At 36.4% G+C, this 21,697-nt stretch overlaps 1 protein-coding gene across 1 annotated transcript; it reads right to left on the reverse strand.

Annotated features, from left to right (window-relative positions):
* Window positions 1-8: 8 nt before the first annotated feature.
* Window positions 9-18,571, reverse strand: LOC311067682 (uncharacterized protein). The gene is made up of 56 exons (XM_084089698.1): window positions 18,548-18,571; window positions 18,299-18,356; window positions 18,161-18,186; window positions 17,881-17,902; window positions 17,740-17,774; window positions 17,510-17,641; window positions 17,205-17,413; window positions 17,014-17,108; window positions 16,801-16,916; window positions 15,360-15,503; window positions 15,196-15,270; window positions 14,576-14,778; window positions 13,938-14,010; window positions 13,562-13,696; window positions 13,269-13,471; window positions 11,509-11,612; window positions 11,260-11,378; window positions 10,970-11,146; window positions 10,731-10,762; window positions 10,540-10,637; window positions 10,403-10,425; window positions 10,267-10,288; window positions 10,153-10,180; window positions 9,964-10,063; window positions 9,743-9,883; window positions 9,008-9,219; window positions 8,192-8,295; window positions 7,931-8,049; window positions 7,641-7,817; window positions 7,405-7,436; window positions 7,214-7,311; window positions 7,078-7,100; window positions 6,938-6,959; window positions 6,824-6,851; window positions 6,635-6,734; window positions 6,414-6,554; window positions 5,692-5,903; window positions 5,464-5,600; window positions 5,123-5,241; window positions 4,874-5,029; window positions 4,568-4,776; window positions 4,391-4,473; window positions 4,089-4,219; window positions 3,881-4,006; window positions 3,565-3,755; window positions 3,380-3,471; window positions 2,776-2,906; window positions 2,512-2,636; window positions 2,304-2,421; window positions 2,006-2,218; window positions 1,720-1,890; window positions 1,480-1,632; window positions 1,345-1,394; window positions 1,112-1,244; window positions 929-1,011; window positions 9-846 (listed from the first exon to the last, which is right to left on the reverse strand). The coding sequence occupies exons 2-56, from the start codon at window positions 18,333-18,335 to the stop codon at window positions 699-701; spliced, it is 6,186 nt and encodes a 2,061-aa protein (XP_083945824.1). The 5' UTR covers window positions 18,336-18,356; window positions 18,548-18,571; the 3' UTR covers window positions 9-698.
* Window positions 18,572-21,697: the final 3,126 nt, after the last annotated feature.

Here is a 21,697-nt window from a genome sequence, read left to right on the forward strand (position 1 = left end):
ATCCTATGATAAGGCTAGATGTCTTAAGGCGGAGTCACTTCCGGCATCACCGGCGGCCATCTTACCACAGGGAAGCTGTGAATTAAGGTGAGTGATCAGCACACACACAAATCCTCTTATCTCGCTGAAATCTTGACGGATTTACAAACGGTTTGGTTTCTTACAAACGTTATTAAAGTGGCTATAATTCTTTCATATGGAAGTCCATTGTTATAATTATTCATATGTATGCAGTGTCATAAATACAACTCTGACGTTTATAACAAACCAAACCGTTTGAAAATCGGTAGAAAATTGAGCAAGTTATGCTTATTTAAAAGTACATGCACCATGTTACGAGTGAGCGAGCTCCCTGTGGTAAGATGGCCGCCGTGTGCGGCCGTCGGCCTCCATTGGCCAGCAGCGCGCACAAGACATCTAGCCTTTATTATATGATATCTATGAGAGAGATCACTCTGATTGGCTGTTTAGCTTAGTGAACCAGTGCACAAAAAAAGAAAAACAAAAGTGACGGTTTGGCTTTTTGGAATAACTACTGCCATCTGCTGGTATGGAGAGTTATTTCCTCTCAACATGCTAGTTTGCAGTGTGTTCAAGCACAACATTTTGGCCTAGATGCAGGCGACACCGCAGTCGGGTTTCATCATTGCTAGTTCTCTGGTGTCAGTTTGGAGTGTCTGGGCCTTAAATAATCAATATCACTGGACGATACTTACAAAGCAATTTAAAGCATTTTTCCACAAGATGTCCCTTCTTCCACTCAGTGTGCTTGAAAAGATTGAGAGATCTGCTGCTCCGACCTCAGCAAAATATGCCTTGCAGAGGGTTTTGTTGATCGTTTCATAACTGAGGAGGACAACAGACAACTTTAACAGAATAGTTCATTGAAAAATGTCTGAACATTAATAAAATTACAGATAGAGCTTACTTGTAGTACAGCAACATATCAGGAGGATAGCTGGTAAAATCCACAACTGAGTCATTTCTAATAATGTTGTACATGCAAGTCAGCTAGGAAAACAATTAGCAACAAATCATGTTAATTTGTTCACGTATTGACTTTAAGCTCAACTGAACACATTTTTGAATACCAGTTTTTGTCAGCTCTCACCTGAGTCTCGCTCAGTACCACCTTAGGTCTGTTTGCTCTCCGTCGGCAGGCTTTTATCAGGCCTTTGGTTTTAGTTGAGGAAAATGTCTGTACACGGGAGCATGTAAATCCTTGCAAAATGTCCACTGACAGCCTGTAGAGAAAAGTCATGCATTTACCATTGTCACTTTCAATGCATACTCATAATGTATTTTTGCATAAACCAGTTAAAAAAAGTTTGCAAAGATCCTTACTCATCAGGTTGAGCAAAAGCATTCACAACAGTATCAAAGAACAGAACTGCCTATAAATAAAAACATGCCATTAGCAGAAAAATAATCTACATGTAAAAACTATATAATAATTTTTATTTTAGTAAGTTATAGTACCTGTTCAGGTTTCCATTTTTTATTGTTAAACTTTTTCACGACTGTTACATCTAAATCGGAGGGAATATTCACAAAGTTTCTTGGAATCTGAACAGCCATATCATCGGGAATGTTTGTCACTAGGTCAGATGGTGACGAACCCACACTGATTATCTAGAGATAGAAAAGACATTTAAGACCCAACTTTATATGGTTTGCACTCAAAATGTCTATAAATATGCATGAATGTTGTTCGCACACCTGGGTCACAAAGGTCCTCTGAACAATATCTGGGGCACTCAGTAGGTTTCTTACAAATTCTATGTTTTTAGTTGCATTGAGAATTTGTGCTGGCGGAATTGATGTCAGTATAGTTGAAGGGATCCCTCCAATCAGGGATCCAATATTCAGCAAGCTGCTGGAATCGTTGATCTGCAGAAAGTACAAAAAGTCGTTTCTTTTAGGATTTTGAGGTTCTGATGAAGAGGTAGGCCTAATTTCAACAACTTTTAGGGGAAGTTTCTTCCACTGGATTCTTAAATAATACCTTAAATGATCCACTGAGAAGCACTTTTATGATTGCCTGGGCTTGTCCAAAGCTCCATCCAGACACACTGCTCAGTGTTGAGAGCGCACCGATAAGAACCGATGGAGATGCAGAGTTTAATTGTGCAGTTGTTAAGCCAACGACTTGATTTCCCAAGTTGCTAATAGCAGCAGCATCTATGGTTTTGATGTTTCCCGCAAGGGTTGTAGATATCTGAAGATGTGTATAAGGAATATCAGCCAGTTACAACACAGTTACATGAAGAAATGACTTGACTGGGTTTTAATGGAATACTTACTGCAGGATCCACATTGGAGCAAGATGTATTAAAGTTTGCAAGAATAGTAATAGTTTGACTCTCGTTTAGTGCTGTAAAGGTTGATACTGGGGCAACGCACTGCAAAACTGAAGGCAAGCTAGAGCACAGAGAACATAGTTAATGCTTTGACAACAACTGAACTCGGAGAACGCTCTGAGATTTTGATCTGGTCTCAGTTCAAACTTACTCAAACAAACTAAAGCTGGGGTTTTGCCGAAAGAGGAGTTCAGTGTAGCGGTTGAGCACATTCTTTGGAAGTGTCTTTTGATTGAAAAGTTTTAAGTTTTCAGGGTTCACAGTGAAGGTTTGTATCTGCGAACAACAAAATGGGACAGGAATAAGCCATGTGTATTCATTCGCTTTCACCAGTATAACGTCACACAAAACATGGTCTGATGATAAATCAAGTATTGATGGCTTATCTATGTGAACAAGTGGATATAGTTCATACCGTGTTCTCAGAACCGAAAGAGTAGAGATCGTCCAGACTCAGAAAAGTTATAAATGTACCAATGTAGTTTACAAACCACGCAGTTGAGTTAAGTGTCGCGTCAGATGCGTTGTAGCATTTTGGAGCAGTGTCTGAAATGTAATAAATGTAAGAAAATTAACATTTTATTATTTTTTATTATATACATATATTTCAGTAAGAAAAAAGTTATATTTTTAAATATTATTACAACTGCATAACAGTTTACTATTTTAAAACATTTTTTAAAAGGAATTTTTTCCAGCATAATTTATTTTCAGCATCATTACTCCAGTCTTCAGTGTCACATGATCCTTCAAAAATCATTCTAATATGATGATTTGCTGCTCAAGAAACATTTTATATTATCAATGTTAAAAACTGTTGTGCTGTTTAATATTTTTTGTGGAAACCATCATATATTTGCTCAAGATTCTTTAATGAATAGAGTTATTCATTTCTTTGAAATAAAAATCATTTGTAATATTATAAATATCTTTGTTGTCACTTTTGGTGAATAAAAGTATTAATTTCTTTAATATATATATACAAATACATTTTTGAAGAGAAAAAAAGACTAATTCACCTGCTTTCAGATAGGTCTTAATGGTGTTGTACACATCAGCACTGGAAATCTGAGAACCATTAAAGGTGAAATTGTTGCCTAAAACATTGACCCTAGAAGAACAGAGAAAGCACTTTAAAAGTTACAAAAATCTTTGCATTTAAACTTCCGAGCAAACAAATTTGACTCTAGCCATTTGCACTGACATTTTCCTGTATGACAGGCAAGATGCCTTCAGTGTGTCTTTTGACCCTAGTGTATCTTTGTTCAGGAACTTCAAGTAGAGCCTCAATCTACGGTTAAACCACAAATCAATTTCCGTCTGATTGTCACTTTTCAGTGCCAGAGGCCAGACACAGGGAAGGATGGCGCTTTTAGGATTATCTGGAACATCTTCCTGCAAAAAAAAAAAGCAAGAAAGCACGATGATTAAAACGTTGAACTGTAATATTATTATATGTAAGTGTCCCTACATAAATGTGTTTTGAACATTGTATTATGTGCAAATAAAGCAAAACTCACGGTCTCCAAGAACTCAGGGGTTCTGACAAAGTTGTTAAAGATGACACAGATTTGTGAATCATTGTTCACCACTTCCAGCTGTCTGAAGTAGGTTCCCAGCTCAGAAGGAGATACAGAGTTTACGAGCTGAAACACATGAATTAAACACCAGTTACAGTTACATCATCTACACCGAGCATCAGAACTGTAGAGTTGATATGGAGCGTACCTCAGATATCCGAGGTTGTGGTATCAGAGAGAGGAAGGTGGTCACATTTGGAAGCGGCCCAAAGCCGAACAGGCTTTCGTTTAGGAACGTGATAAAGCTGTTGTTTCTGTAGCACCTCAGAGGCTGTGGCCCTGCAAGAAAAAAAAACATAAAATGTTGTATCTTATCCGATGTTAAGTGAATAAAACTGTACTGTTTTTATATTTATAAAATCACTAAGTTTATTTATTTTTATTTTTTTATTTTTTTTTGAGTTGTATCATCACTCAATGACTTTTATGTGATGTTTAATGAAGAAATACCTCTGAAGGACTGAAGAACGCTGTTGTAGATCGCATTTTTGGTATTTGTGGGTACTGAAGATTCTGAGTTTAACAGCTTCAGTCTGTAAATTGAAAATAAACAGTGTATAATGTTTTCTTTCAACGTGTTCCAATGTATACTCACATAAATGCAATGTAAAGATCTTTTGTTCTTACGCGGATTGAGTGATATTGCAGTCCCTTGTGCTGAGGATGGTAAAAAACGGAGACACAATGCTTTCTGAAAGGTTGGCTAACAGAGGTTTTAGTCTGTTCTGGAACCAGACTAGAACTTCCTGATTAGTGACATTTATATTAGACAGGTTGGCTCTGTCAAATATCTGTTTTATCAGTGCTGCATTTACATCTGGTGTGAGTCGGGCGTCCTGGACAGGAGACAATAATATCATTGCACCATTAGCATAGTTACTCTGTTTTTTTATTGTTTTTTTATTTTTATTAGCATGAACATCGTTTTCACACCTTCACTTTCTCGGAAAGGAGGTCAAAGAAAGCGGAGAGCTGGCAATCCTTAACAAGCTGCGTGACATTGGTGACAGCTGGAGGATCCTTGAGCGCACCAGGAGTGACTGAAAACTCAACTAGTTGTTTTAGACTCAAAAGAGGTAGAACATCCACCTAAATGGACAAACAAATTGACTTTCACAATGGTTGTTGTTTTTTTGTATTTTTCAAAGGTATTTTGCATGAATTGCAACATTTAACACTCACCGCTGTGAAGTTTCTGTTCAGTTCCGCAAGGTCCGTTAGGGGAGCTGACTGAACGAACGGCCCAAAGTTACTGTTGATCCACTGCGTACTGTTGGTTGAATTTCTAAGGCACCTGGGATCTGAAAGAGCCACAATAACATTTTCATTGTGATTCATTATATTAGTTTAATGTGAACCCCAAATTTGTAAGTTGTCTCGCTCACGGAGTGAGTGGTATTTGGCATTGGCACTTGATCTTTTAAATGGGGCATGACACAATATTTGTGCAAATGATTTCATATTGTGAACGTTTGCATACTTTTATGTTGAATTCAAAGAGGGTTAAAATATTCCAAACCAACCATCAGTGTCATTGCGAGAGAGGAAAGCTTTCATGAACTCTTTGTAGACCAGATCCTGTCTTTGAGTGGCATTAGGTTTCAGTGGATTGCAAACGTCTTGTCCATCTCGTAGAGGAGCATTCACAAAAGCCTCAGTGCTGAAAGATAACAAACACCGTATTTCATTTTTTATCTTAGTGTCTGAAAATTACATTGTCACTTCGTACAATGTAACTATGACCAACTTACATTGTGCGGTAACTTTCACAGGTGAGGTTTTTGGTGCTGAGACAGGACAGGGCTCTTTGAGATACTGATGGTAAGAAGGGCTTTAGTCGCCCCTGGAACCATGAGCGAATGAAGACGGGATCTCTCAGTCTCTGAGGACTAAAGCGATCGACCCGGATGTCAACAAGCACATCCAGAACATCAGACAAAGACACATTGCTGGGACTCGCAGTCTAGAAAATAAACACATTTTAGATATAACATAATATAACATAATGTAATATGAGGTTGGTAAGTGTTTTTTTTATTTATTATTTAGTTTAAAATTAATTCAGGCTTTTATTTGTTGTTTTTTTGGTAACTTTCTTTTAACATTTTATATATACACTGCATTTCAAAAGTCTGGGATAAGTACGATTTTTTTTTTTTTTTTTTACTTTTATTCAACAAGGACACATTCAATTGAGCAAAAGTGACAGTAAATACATTTATAATGTTACAAAATATTTCTATGTCAAACGAATGCTAATTAATCACAATTTCCACAAACATATTAAGCAGCACATCTGTTTTCAACATTAATAAATTCTTAAGCATCAAATCAGTAAGATTTCTGAAGGATCATGTGACACTGAAGACGAGTAATAATGATAAGTATAATGGTGAGCATAAGAGACTTCTTTCCAAAACATTATACAGTCTTACTGGCCCCAAGAATTTGTCCAGTAGTGTGATATTCTTACCATGTTGGAAAATTTTAGCAGTGCATCATCAAGGTTTGCGCTGGTTTTGTTGAAGAAAAGCTTCCAGGTCTCTTTTGTCACATTGCTGGGCAGTTTGCAGGCCAACACGACGGCCACTTGTTGAGAGTTTAACTGTGACAACTGATGACACAAACAAGCTTTTATTAAAACTAAATCAATGACTAAAAAAAGCTAAGTGTTTTTCTCTTGTGTAATATTACCTTTGATAGACAGGCAAACTGCAACACAGTGAAGTTGCAAAGATTCTGTGGGCCTGTTGCATTGGGAGCCGTTACGTTCAAGAACTGATCCAAAGCAGAGCTGCAAACCAGAAGAGCATGCAACATGTATTACAGACCATTGTGTCCTCAGTGCTTTACCTCACTTGAGTGCAGACAGAAAAAGCTCACCTGTCGACACTTGCACACAGGGAAAACTCTGGAAAAGGACAAGACAACAAAGACTTTAAGTTTTAGAAACATCACTGACATCTCAAATCAAGTAGGATATAATCAGTCGCTTACCATTTACAGGAGTTGCTGTGCACTGCAAGAGTGAGAACAGATGTTGCATTACAATTGTTTCGTTTTTTTCTTCATTGAATCATAAAAACAGACACAATCTACTGAACATGAAATGTATCTTTTTGTTCATCATTACTTACTTGACTTGCTCTCTCAATGCACTCTGGAGGGAAACAAAACACAATTCACACTTTAATTCGGGCAGGATTTTGCATTCAATTATTCTGATGTGATCGACGTATTTATGAGCAAGTGTTATTGTCGATTCTGCCTCACCATCGGGAGGAATCATCATCAATGTGTCTCTGATCGTCAGCAGGGCTTCAGACTGGTTAGAAGGGGCCGATGATAATGTCTGATCCATCTTGTCAAAGCTGATTCACAGAGAAAAGACGAAACAAACGTGATCTTAATCAATACTAATACATCCAGATCGCTATTTGTTTCGATTTTTAAAAGCCACTTACAAGATTTTGTAGTTTCCACAACTGAAGTTTGCCTGCAAAAGAGAAAACATTACATTTTTGGACAGGAACAGAATAGATAATAAAATTGATACATAAACAAACAACAACATCAATAATAGTAATAATAATTTTGTTTTAAATATTTTTTCAAAAGTAATACATAATAATGATTAATATCATTATTATTAAATGAAGTATTTCTACACAGGTTACATCTAAATTGTGGCATTATGCACCTTTCTGGCCTGAGCCTGAAGAGAGGGGAGGAAGTTGTTTAGTCTGTCTCCGATAGGGGCTTGAAGAAGGAAGTCGGAGACTTTTGTGAGGATGTTCGTTCGCTCTTCCGGTGAAGCGGGAGGACTGAACACCAGTTCATCCAGTTGCACCGGTGTGAGCAACTGAAGCACGTCCACCTGCAGACGACATGAGACACACGCTTCACTGGCACACATTTACAAAGCTTTTATATATGAGTTCAGTCAGTCTTTACTCGAATCATCACTAACAGCAAAAACGTTTGACTCACAGCTGAAAAATTGCGGTTCAATTTTGAAATAACTTGAAGCTGTGCAAACTTAAAGAAACCGCCAATTTTTTGCAGGATGAAGTCCAAACTGTTGTAAAATGGCAACGTGCAATCGACACCTGAAACGACAACATGAAAAACTGTGTTCATTACTGGTCATATATATGGAGTCCTGTAAAGTATTATGTGTCAAATTAAATTATGAAGAGTCTAAGAATACTCTTAATGTGTCTGTTAAATTGAATGATGAATAACATCTACTTGAGTTTTGACGTTGTGTCAGGAAAGGGACAATGAAGTCGTTGAGGATCCATCTCTGTGTTACATTGTTCATCAGTCCTAAAGTATTATTTAGCTCCACAAAACTGCAGAAATAAAACAGAGATGTAAGAGGATAGCGATTACAAAAGTATTTTTTACAAGCACATTTCTCAGGAGGGTCACTAGATCCTTTTTACAAGTCCCAGTGAAATACTGCGGTGCCACAGTAAAATAATATGTCAATGGAGATTACCGTTCACTGACTTGAGAATAATTTTCATTGATACAATTATCGCGTGTTTTCCATCAGCTGTTCATAACGAGTACTAGTGTTGCCAGATTTGCAAATTAATGAAATCGTGATTCAATTTGATTCACTCAGACAGTTCACTCACAAACTGAATCAATTTTAGCCACACCGAAATAGTAACAAGATATTTTAGAAGGCAGAAAACAAACAATACCTTGTTTGTAATAGGTTAATTTAATAATAATCTCTATTGTCACTATTGCTATTATCTTTTTTCATTTATTTTTATTACGTTTTTTTATTATTATTAATTATTTTGAATTTTGGTATCATTATGGAAGCCCGTTTCCACCACGGTTGAGTAAAAAAAAAAAAAAAAAGATTCTTTAAGTCCTAATAATGAGACTTAACTTATATATTAACTTATACAGAAAGATAATTAACTTTCACATAATTATGACTTAGTATCTCATTATATTGAGAAAGTTTCTCATAATAATGACTTAGTCATTATTATGAGAATAAGTTAATTGTCACTTCGTACAATGTAACTATGACCAACTTACATTGTGTGGTAACTTTCACAGGTGAGGTTTTTGTTGCTGAGACAGGACAGGGCTCTTTGAGATACTGATGGTAAGAAGGGCTTTAGTCGCCCCTGGAACCATGAGCGAATGAAGACGGGATCTCTCAGTCTCTGAGGACTAAAGCGATCGACCCGGACGTCAACAAGCACATCCAGAACATCAGACAAAGACACATTGCTGGGACTCGGAGTCTGGAAAATAAACACATTTTAGATATCACGTTAAATATGATATAACATAATATAACATAACATAATGTAATATGGGGTTGGTAAGTGTTTTTTTATTTAGTTTAAAATTAATTCAGACTTTTATCTGTTGTTTTTTTGGTAACTTTCTTTTAATATTTTATATATACACTGCATTTCAAAAGTCTGGGGTAAGTAAGATTTTCTTTATTTTTTTTACTTTTATTCAACAAGGACACATTAAATTGAGCAAAAGTGACAGTAAATACATTTATAATGTTACAAAATATTTCTATGTCAAACGAATGCTAATTAATCACAATTTCCACAAACATATTAAGCAGCACATCTGTTTTCAACATTAATAAATTCTTAAGCATCAAATCAGTAAGATTTCTGAAGGATCATGTGACACTGAAGACGAGTAATAATGATAAGTATAATGGTGAGCATAAGAGACTTCTTTCCAAAACATTATACAGTCTTCCTGGCCCCAAGAATTTGTCCAGTAGTGTGATATTCTTACCATGTTGGAAAATTTTAGCAGTGCATCATCAAGGTTTGCGCTGGTTTTGTTGAAGAAAAGCTTCCAGGTCTCTTTTGTCACATTGCTGGGCAGTTTGCAGGCCAACACGACGGCCACTTGTTGAGAGTTTAACTGTGACAACTGATGACACAAATGAGCTTTTATTAAAACTAAATCAATGACTAAAAAAAGCTAAGTGTTTTTCTCTTGTGTAATATTACCTTTGATAGACAGGCAAACTGCAACACAGTGAAGTTGCAAAGATTCTGTGGGCCTGTTGCACTGGGAGCCGTTACGTTCAAGAACTGATCCAAAGCAGAGCTGCAAACCAGAAGAGCATGCAACATGTATTACAGACCATTGTGTCCTCAGTGCTTTACCTCACTTGAGTGCAGACAGAAAAAGCTCACCTGTCGACACTTGCACACAGGGAAAACTCTGGAAAAGGACAAGACAACAAAGACTTTAAGTTTTAGAAACATCACTGACATCTCAAATCAAGTAGGATATAATCAGTCGCTTACCATTTACAGGAGTTGCTGTGCACTGCAAGAGTGAGAACAGATGTTGCATTACAATTGTTTCGTTTTTTCATTGAATCATAAAAACAGACACAATCTACTGAACATGAAATGTATCTTTTTGTTCATCATTACTTACATTACTTGCTCTCTCAATGCACTCTGGAGGGAAACAAAACACAATTCACACTTTAATTCGGGCAGAATTTTGCATTCAATTATTCTGATGTGATCGACGTATTTATGAGCAAGTGTTATTGCTCGATTCTGCCTCACCATCGGGAGGAATCATCATCAATGTGTCTCTGATCGTCAGCAGGGCTTCAGACTGGTTAGAAGGGGCCGATGATAATGTCTGATCCATCTTGTCAAAGCTGATTCACAGAGAAAAGACGAAACAAACGTGATCTTAATCAATACTAATACATCCAGATCGCTATTTGTTTCGATTTTTTAAAGCAACTTACAAGATTTTGTAGTTTCCACAACTGAAGTTTGCCTGCAAAAGAGAAAACATTACATTTTTGGACAGGAACAGAATAGATAATAAAATTGATACATAAACAAACAACAACATCAATAATAGTAATAATAATTTTGTTTTAAATATTTTTTCAAAAGTAATACATAATAATGATTAATATCATTATTATTAAATGAAGTATTTCTTCTACACAGGTTACATCTAAATTGTGGCATTATGCACCTTTCTGGCCTGAGCCTGAAGAGAGGGGAGGAAGTTGTTTAGTCTGTCTCCGATAGGGGCTTGAAGAAGGAAGTCGGAGACTTTTGTGAGGATGTTCGTTCGCTCTTCTGGTGAAGCGGGAGGACTGAACACCAGTTCATCCAGTTGCACCGGTGTGAGCAACTGAAGCACGTCCACCTGCAGACGACATGAGACACACGCTTCACTGGCACACATTTACAAAGCTTTTATGTATGAGTTCAGTCAGTCTTTACTCGAATCATCACTAACAGAAAAAACGTTTGACTCACAGCTGAAAAATTGCGGTTCAATTTTGAAATAACTTGAAGCTGTGCAAACTTAAAGAAACCGCCAATTTTTTGCAGGATGAAGTCCGAACTGTTGTAAAATGGCAACGTGCAGTCGACACCTGAAACGACAACATGAAAAACTGTGTTCATATATGGAGTCCTGTAAAGTATTATGTGTCAAATTAAATTATGAAGAGTCTAAGAATACTCTTAATGTGTCTGTTAAATTGAATGATGAATAACATCTACTTGAGTTTTGACGTTGTGTCAGGAAAGGGACAATGAAGTCGTTGAGGATCCATCTCTGTGTTACATTGTTCATCAGTCCTAAAGTATTATTTAGCTCCACAAAACTGCAGAAATAAAACAGAGATGTAAGAGGATAGCGATTACAAAAGTATTTTTTACAAGCACATTTCTCAGGAGGGTCACTAGATCCTTTTTACAAGTCCCAGTGAAATACTGCGGTGCCACAGTAAAATAATATGTCAATGGAGATTACCGTTCACTGACTTGAGAATAATTTTCATTGATACAATTATGTCACGTAGTATGGAAGCCCGTTTCCACCACGGTTGAGTAAAAAAAAAAAAAGATTTTTTAAGTCCTAATAATGAGACAACTTATATAATAACTATAATAAGAAAGATAATTAACTTTCTCATAATTATGACTTAGTATCTCATTATATTGAGAAAGTTTCTCATAATAATGACTTAGTATCTCATAATAATGAGAAACCTTCTCGTAATAATGACTTAAACATCTCATAATAATGAGAAACTTTCTCGTAATAATGACTTAAACATCTCATAATAATGAGAAACTTTCTCCTAAGGACTTATTTTGTCGCACTTTTACGCATGCGCAAAGCAGTGGAGCAGAAGGGACGCTAGCGACATCCGCTGGTCAAAGCCGTGTAAATGCATCACAGAAAACATGGCACGTTCTGCAAAACAGTTGTTTTCATTAAAGTCAGTGTGATCTACGAAGTGCAATCTGTAGTATCATTAAATAACATCAATTAAAAATCATCAGTATATCTTCCATACTTTTCCATGCGCACGAAAAGGTGTGAAAGAGGAATGCAGAAGCAGGATGGTTTCCATGGTAAATTGTGTTACATGAATTTACAAAACTATCAGAGTAAAGTTGGAATATTACATTTGTTCGTTAAGTTTAAGTGTAACATCTTCATAAAATATATGGGTAGGCTATAGCTATGTGTTAATATAACGCGCATTTTGCGGATGCGTCTAGGATATTAGATGTGCAGGTTCATCTGGAAGATATCAATACAGAAATCACCTTTAAGATGTTTATGACTTTGGGGACATTTACACATAACTATTACACATAACTATAACTATAGTGCACTCCATCTATTTGAAATCCATGGATCACCCTTCTGTGTTGCTGCTTGTTCATACACAAAAATACAAATGAATATTACAAATGAATAAAATACGATCTAGTATGGAAGCCGGTCTCATATACTGATAATTTATCATTAATGTTATTCACTGCAGAGCGTGCAATGTTTGCTGTGATGCATTTACACGGCTTTGACCAGCGGATGTCGCTAGCGTGGCACTCCCTTCTGCTCCACTGCCTTGCGCATGCGTAGAAGTGCGAGAAAATAAGTCACTATTACGAGAAAGTTTCTCATAATTATGAGATGTTAAGTCATTATTATGAGAAAGTTTCTCATTATTACGAGATGTTAAGTTATAATTACGAGAAACTTTCTCATTATTACGAGAAACTTTCTCAATATAATGAGATACTAAGTCATAATTATGAGAACGTTTCTCATTATTATGTCTTACAGAATTATATTTTTTACTCAAGTATGGTGGAAACGGGCATCCATAGTGTTTCTGGATCCGCATACAACCAGAAAGTGAATTCAATCTCAAGCAGGATGTGAGTCTGCAAATATCGTCTGGTTTGTGATTAGATAATGAACAGTTTTCAGATATCAGCTGAACGGAATGTGAGGAACATACAGGGCGTTGTAGGCCTGACAGCTGAAGTTACGGGTGGCGAGGCAAGACAAGAATTCTCTTGAAATTTTGGGCAGCAGAGGCTTCATCTTGGTTTGGAACCAGAATCTCATGAACTCCACATCAGCAAGATTTCCAGATGTGAAGCTTTCAACTGGAAGTTCTGCAAACAAGGCTGTGAGGTTGCTCTGAGATGAGCTTGTTACCTGAATCAAAAATAAACGTCTTGTCAAAAAAGACAGTTGAATGTAACACACACAATTTTTTTTCCCCCTCATTTTTATTTGTATCCTTACGGATTGCTCCATCTGTGTCTGCAGTGGTATGGTGAGATTAGTGATCAGAAGTCGCAGGTTTTCCTCAGTGAAGTTCAGATTTGATTGAGCAACACAAGTAATCGCTTTCGCCAGACTCTCTCCAGTCTGCAATATCTGCAAATGACCAGAAAGTAGCTTTATACCAAGCCTGCAGTCAGCTGATATCTGGGCTGTAAATCTGTTTGAGATATTTGCATCTTGTACTAGGTTTTCCAGTTTTTCTACATGCGAACAAAACAACATTGTGCGGTAGTTTTATCTTTCACATTCTTTAGATGTGTTACATTGTTGGACCTGATCAGGGTGTGGTTAACTATGCATAAGAATGAAAACTTGTGGTTTATGAAAGACTTACAGGACAGGAACTATTATTGCTGGTGACTTTACAAATGTTGACAGGATCTGCAGTTTGAGGTTCTGTAGTATTACTGAAAAATGTATAAAGAGCACAGCATTAGTTAAAATAAATCAGACATGCTGTGAGGAACATATGTTTTTAATTTATGTACTAGTGGCAATCATATATATACACTGCAATCCATTTCTTAATTAGTCATTTAGTTTTGTTTTTCAGTAAATGTTTGTCTTGTTTCCCAAATATGAAATAACCCTTAGAGATATGGGGAAAAAATAGTCAAACTTATTATCAGAGAATATATTTATTACATGCCGGTTTATTTAGCTGAGGGCCAAAAGTTAGCTTCAATTCCAGATTCTCTGAAAACAGTTCTCTTAGCATCTTGTACAATTTTCCTTGTGAAATTAATTTATCATGTTTTAATAAGATTTGCTTTTTGCTTTAATGGGAAACAAGACAAAAATAAGGATTAAAAAGAGTTTTTGCGCTTTATTGGAATCCTGTGTTGCCTTTAAAAAAAAAAAAAAAAAAAAAAAAAAAGAGAGATCAACAATTTTCTGTAATCATTTTTAATTTTTACCTCCTGTTTCTTCTGAGTGCTCTAATTTTAAAATGCAGACAGAAGTGCTACTCACAAAATAGTGTTGTTTATTGTGCTGAGATCAGGTAAAGTCTGGTTAATCTGCAGATATTTCTTCACCACAGGAATAACCACATTCTGGATCCATTCAGTGATGTTGGCGATGTTAAAAGTATTTAAGGTTTGGTTGGTGCCATAGCTCAGGGTCCAGTTCACCAGAAGTGCTTCTGTTAGGTTTCTGATACTGCTTATATCCTTCTGAAAGAGAACAAACCCAGAAAATCTGTCAAACAGGCTTATAAGGCAATTAAGTTAAAGGCATTTTAAAAATTTGATGCTCCTGGCAAAAGAAACATTAAGAGAGGCAATTAATAGGATTTGGCTATGTATATGTATTATACTGACTCTAAAGCCACCTTTGTTAACGTCTATTCCTTGTTTTCATCTGCCACAATAGTGTAATGTCTTTGAATTATTAATTTGGGATTATTTAATAGCAAATCTTTATAAATACAAATCATTTGATTCATCATTCGGCATTTAAAACTATTCATATGTTAAAAAAATGTAAGGACTGACATCCCGGCCTAAATAGGCCTATTATACTATTTCATATCACACACACACACACACACACACACACACACACACACACACACACACACACACACTTACTGTCTGAGCAATGGTCACACATGAGCTGATGAATCTTCCCAGTGGTCTCAAATATACCTGGATGTCTGTGAGGTTCTGCACACAGATATGACAAGAATTAATTAAAACTTCTTCATTCATGTTTCATCATTGGACTTCATCATCATCATATACAAAACTCTTACACTAATGTTAAATGGTATGCCCGTGAGCGGCTGCAGGAAACTCTGGAAGGTCTTATTGATGACATCAGTATTTAGACTAGTTGCATTCAACTGAAAGATCAGCTCAGCTTTCTGCTCTGGACTGAGTAGCTCTATGACATCCAACTGCAAAGAAACACAAAGATTCAAATGAGGACCTCAACAGTAAAGGCCGGTTCACACCGAGAACAATAACTATAATGACGACTATATTAGCTTCCACACCAAAGGATGATAACAGTCAGTTCATTCTAAACGTCTAAATGTCTTAAAAATCCCCTGTGGCGAAAATCAAGTTTTTAATGTTGTCTATAGGCCTATGTCTATGTGGTGTTTTTAATATTCTTTAAGAAACCATGTTCAAATTCATAAGTCAACACAATTTCTGAGTATTTTCTCCTTAAAACTGCAGTGAACCAAAGACAGTCTCAAAAACGCGGTTTGAAGTCGCCATGTGTTCTCTTCGTCACAAAATTTGCTGTAACCGGTCTGACGTTGAAGAGAGCGATACATAAAAACGTATTACCATTCTGATACACCGACTCTGTAAATTCTTTTGAATTTAGAACTATTTTTAAAACTATATGGCCAAGCGCGACGCAAGTGTTTTTTGCTAGTTTCATCCCGACGCAGTTATAATTTTCACGTCCTGCAAATAACAAATGCATTTGTGCGCCCTGAAAACGAAGGCGCCTTGTTGGCACGTTGCTATTTTGAGGCAACAGAAATAGACTGCGTCATTAACCAACCAACTGAAACCTGGTCTAAGTCAATGGCGCAATATTATTATTAAATATATATATTGTGTTATTTAAAGAGCACTTTAGTATGTGCGCCTAGGCGCGTCCACAACGCGCGTAGGCCTACACTCTGCTTATTAAACACACAGGGACGCACGTAGGCTACAGCAGCACACAAACATGCCAAATATTTAAAATAAAAGGATTACAATGTAAAAGATTATTATTGTGTACATAAAGATATGGTGGAATCCGGCTTGTCCCGTAGATGGTGACTGGTCTGCTTGCGCACTTTTACCTCGCGCACGAGCAGTTCCGTTTGCGCTCTGGAGACGCGTTCGGTCTTTCCACTATCAAAATCCGTCATGTAAATAGCGAATCTGACATGGCGCGAGCGCAACTGGCATTTAAAGGGAATGGGAGATGAGACTCTGATCGGTTTAACGCACGTAAATCCTAAAACACACCCATTACTCATTAAGAGAATAGGGACAACCCTTTTAGACCATGTGCCTGATGCGCCGACCATACTTAGAACACGCACAAAGTGAATTTGCGCCCTGCGCTTTAGACCATGCGCTTAGATCGTTAAAATAGGGCCCTATCTTTGCCGTTATAATTATCGTCCTTGGAGTGAACAAGCTTTAATGCTATGATTCAACTGCTCGGTTTTATCTACTTACCCCATTAAAGTCCTTTTTCAGAGCTGTGAAATCTCTCAGACTTGCGCTAGTAGAGAATGATTGGAAGTTCTGTATAAACCAATCCCTGGTGCTGTTCGGACTTTTCTCACAGCCAGCTTTAAGAAGAAAAAAAAAGTCAGCAAACTCATAGCCAGAACCTCGTCTTTTAACATCTAAAAAACAATATTATTGCACAAAATACAGCAGGCCTACCTTCAGATGTATTTCTTTCCAGAAAAGGTTTTATGAAGTTCTGATACACCATCCTTCGTCTTTCAGGGCCGATTTGAGAGCTTAGATCCTGTACCCTGTAAAATATAAATTAAGTTGATTTTCTTCGTCAACAAATAGCTAAAATATCTGAGAATATTAGCATGATTTGTGTAGCCTAGGGATATACAAACAGTGCTTGGAAGCTCAGGCAGGTGAGGTTGCTGCTTTGACTCAGGCAGGAGAGAGTCTCATTGGACAGAGATGACAGGTATGGACTGAGCTTCACTTGGAACCAGAGCCTTGCAAAACTCACATCACTCAGTGTTCCCACTACTGACCCATTTCTGGACCTGGTGTTATTGATGGCGCTCGTCACAAGACTAGCGTTAACTTTAGATCTCTGTTTGGATGATTAAAAAGGCACTGGATAGGTGACTTCATTTTAACAAGCAGTTGTAATATGTTTGAAATATGTTGATATTCAGATGTACTGTACCAGCAATGTGTACAAATCAAAGGCTGAGTCAGTAAATGCTTTGAGATTAGTGAGATTCCCCTGCGATAAGCCTGAAAGTTGTTGGCCTATCCCTGAACAGGTGAGGACATTGTTGAGCACTGCATCTGAGAACTGAAAGAGGAATGGGGAAACAAGTGAGGAATGATTCACATAATATGGAAACTTAATATTGCCCACACATCATATTGCATCAAAAGATAAAAACTCACTGGAGCGCATGCTGGACCAGTATTAGAAACCATGCCTGTAAAAAAAAATATATAAAAAAAAAACAATGAAGGGGGAAATGTATGAAAGAAAAGAGTTGACTGGAATATTCAGTTTTGTGGCAAAAATGATTCAAAACGCACCATTTTGAAAGTCCACCGCACACTGAAGAAACAGAAAAAAATAAATAAATCAAATCCATAAAACTGTTCATTGTTAATGGTAAATGATTCATCATCACCACAATCGAGCTAGTTTTCTTTCTATCAAAGTTAGTGTGCAAGAACACTAATTTATAATTTCAATCAAGCAAAACTTGGAAAATGATTGAATAAATATTTACCAAGGATACATTTTTTTATTGATTCTAACATTTAACAAGCAGCATCCACAAAATAATGTTGCGCAGAAAGTGCTAAATACCTGTCCATTTATCAGTGTGAAGAATCCTACAAAAGAGAAAGTGTGACTCATGAACATGTCTCTTTAAAGATATATTTAAAAAATAATAATTTCTCACACTGGGTGATTAAGATAAGTAAAAAAAACAGCTCCTCTTACCTAAAGCAAACAGCACAGAAAGCTGAAAGTTTGCCATTTTCACACAGACACCCCTGATCTAAAACAAATACAATGCAACAATGGCATTATTTCAAACAAACTGAACTTGCATGGGAAAAAATTGCATTAATGATCAATGTGATGAATAATTATCTTCTTCTTTATTCTAAATATTATATATATATATATATATATATATATATATATATATATATATATATATAATGCGAGGAGGACAAAAGCACTTACCTTTGACAGGAGTCTCTCTGCGTGTGTGTCAGTCAGGAGCCTATCAGTTCCACTATTAACTAAGGTATCAAATGGGTGTTGGTCAACTTACCCACGTCAGCAAATCCAAAACAAGACCAACAACTAGGCTACTTCTCGAAATGGGCAAAACAAGATGCATGATTACATTCCTTTGCTATCAAAACAACAAAAAATAAGCAAGTTTCCTTTCAATTTTAACTGAGATTCATCAGTTATATACAGCATATATCTTTTTCTTTGGAAATTAAACAGACCCCCTTTAATCGGCGTCTTTAACTACACGTACAAACGTTCAAATGTATTAAATCCACTTATTGTGTACATGTCTTTTTATATTGCTTGATTACAGTTGTAATTAGGTCTATTATTACACTGTTGACACTTCTGTAATTTACATGATGGATACAGTGCTCATGTCAATAAATGTGCAGTGTCCTTTTATGAAATTGCAACACTTTACAATAAGGCCACATTAGTTACATTTTTTGATGAATTAAAATGCTGGGTTGTTTTAAGCCATGTTTGGGTTCAAATATGGACAAACGGAACCGCTGGTTTAAATGAACCTAGATATTTGACCCAAACATGGGTTGAAACAACTCAGCATTTTTTTACAGTGTAACATTTACATTGAGTCATTTAGCAGACGCTTTTGTCCAAAGCGACTTACAATTTAGGACTAAATTAAGTGAGTCATCGTGAAGAGGCAAAAACAACGCAAGAAGTGCTCAAAATACGAAGTTCAGAGTAGCATAAGCCCGATAAGGGAGGATTAAAGGAAAAGGAAATCATTTATTTTATTTTGAGGTTAAGTGCTCATGTTAAGTGTAACATTAACTAACAATGAGCAATACGTTTGTAACAGAATTTATTCATTTTTGTTAATGTTAATTAATAAAAAAATAAAATGTTCATTGTTAGTTCAAATTACACCAGGACCATAACATAATAATAACAGACTTTTTGATTATATTAATGCAGGGGAAAATGTTGAAATTAGCATGGACTGAGATTAAGCACTTTTCCTTGTTAATTCATGTTAAAGGTATTGTAGGTAGGATTTTTATAAAAAACTTATTTTCCAAATTTGTTTAAACTTTATTTATATATCAAAACATAATTAAAATGTAAGTACTCTGAAAAAGAAAGTATAAAAATCGAGTGTCTGTAGACCTCTCACGACTGTTTTAAAGACAGCTCATTATTTCCATTCACTCCACCCCCTCCCTTCCGGGCTCCTTCCAAAGCCACGCCCCCAAAACACATGAACGCGCGACGCCGACCGCTGAGCTGAAGACGCATTATTTACCTGAGACGAGCGGAGAGGATGGAGCGCAGTGCATGTAGTGACATCATGTCAGAATCACATGTAATAAAAAAAATCTAACTTTATCATTATGAAGATAAACAAATAAGATGTATTTTAGTACTCACTATCAAGCTAGCATATCGATACTGGTAAAGTTTAAAATATATATTTTTTGATTCGCTAACGAGCTAGTTATCTATAAGGCAAAGCTAAAAACAGGTTGCATGATACACGTTTTTCCATTACCATCATTTACACTGTGATGAAGATGAATTTAGTGTAAGATTCATAACATATATGGTGTTCTGCATGTAAGAGTTTCCATGATGAAAGCATTGTTGACTCTGATGAGGACTACACTCCAGAGACAAGTACCGCATCGTCAGCTCGAGGACAGGTCCGGGGTCGAGGGCGAAGCAGAGGAGGTCGTGCAAGAGGCCGTGCAACTAGGGTCCGAGGATATTGACACGCGTTTTATTCAAAGACTTTTTGTTCATTACCTTTTCTAGTACTGTCTTCCTTTTTTGCCTTGTTTGCCTTCGCTAACTGCATATGCCGGTAATGTGAATTTTTGATTGCTCTTTCTCTGCCATTGTTTTGCTATTCCTAGGTTCCGTGCCTCTTGAATTCCTCAAATCAAACGGGTGCGCGCGCATATGGGCAGATCCTGTGTGGCAAAAGGGTGGTTGCCATGGTTGCGAGAGAGTGACAGTCGCCTAAGCCAATCCTTTGTTTCGTCCCGAATGGAAATAATGAGCTGTGTTTAATACAGATTAAACGGTCTAGAGTCACTCGATTTTTATACTCTTTTTATCAGAGTACTTACATTTTAATTATGCATTGATATATATAAAAAGTTTAAACAAATTTGGAAAAAAGTTTTTTATAACAATCCTACCTACACTACCTTTAACTAATGGAACCTTGTTGTAAAGTTTTAAATAAACAACATAACATACGATTCTGGTTTGGACATTGCCGACAGAACTGTAAATGTTTCGCTGGTAGACCCTTCTGTTTAAAAATTAATAATCTATTTAAAACATTAACATGCAGTGTAATGCCTTTTGAGGTGATCTACTTCAACACGAATATTCTAAACAGATCAATCCCAGACATTTACAGTAGCTAATAAAACAACTGAACCCTGCTTTGCATCCGTAACCGTGTGTAATTACATGAAGTTCTCTATTGAATGTGTATTTGTAAGCAGTTTAATTTGACTTCACACTTGTTGACACAAGTCTGGATGTGTTACATTGAGGCAGGCACCATTTAGTGTACAACAACCATCAATAGATCATGCCATCAACAGACTAAACCAGTTTAGATGGTCTAACCTGCTTTCAGCTGCAACCCACTTAAACTATACAGCAGACTTATACAATAGTTTAACTGTTGCTTTTAGAACCCATGGAGGAGACGTGTTGATATGTTAGCTGAAACATCTGGCATAGCTGTTTTTACAACATCCTCTTGCACAAGATTATAACTGAGAACATTGCTTTGGTTGTTTGGTTCAGTTGTACTAGGTGACATTATGTTAATCAAACATAAATGACAGCATTGTAACAAACTAGTGTGAACATATCAGTGAAACTATTAAAAAAGCAAGAAATAATTTTGATTATTCAAACAATCTGTGATGGAATTTTTGGTTAAGGACCAAAATGAATAATATTGTGTCTGGAGACTGTGTCTTAAGATCTATATAATCAAATAGTAGTTTGCCAAGGGGCAAGCAGTCTTACTTTTTGGTATCAAATTAGACCAATCTATGTAACTGATTTCAAAAAGTTATGAACAGTCTAAAAAAACCC

This window comes from Abramis brama, assembly GCF_963993115.1.
Source record: "Abramis brama genome assembly, chromosome: 1".
NCBI lineage: Eukaryota > Metazoa > Chordata > Actinopteri > Cypriniformes > Leuciscidae > Abramis > Abramis brama.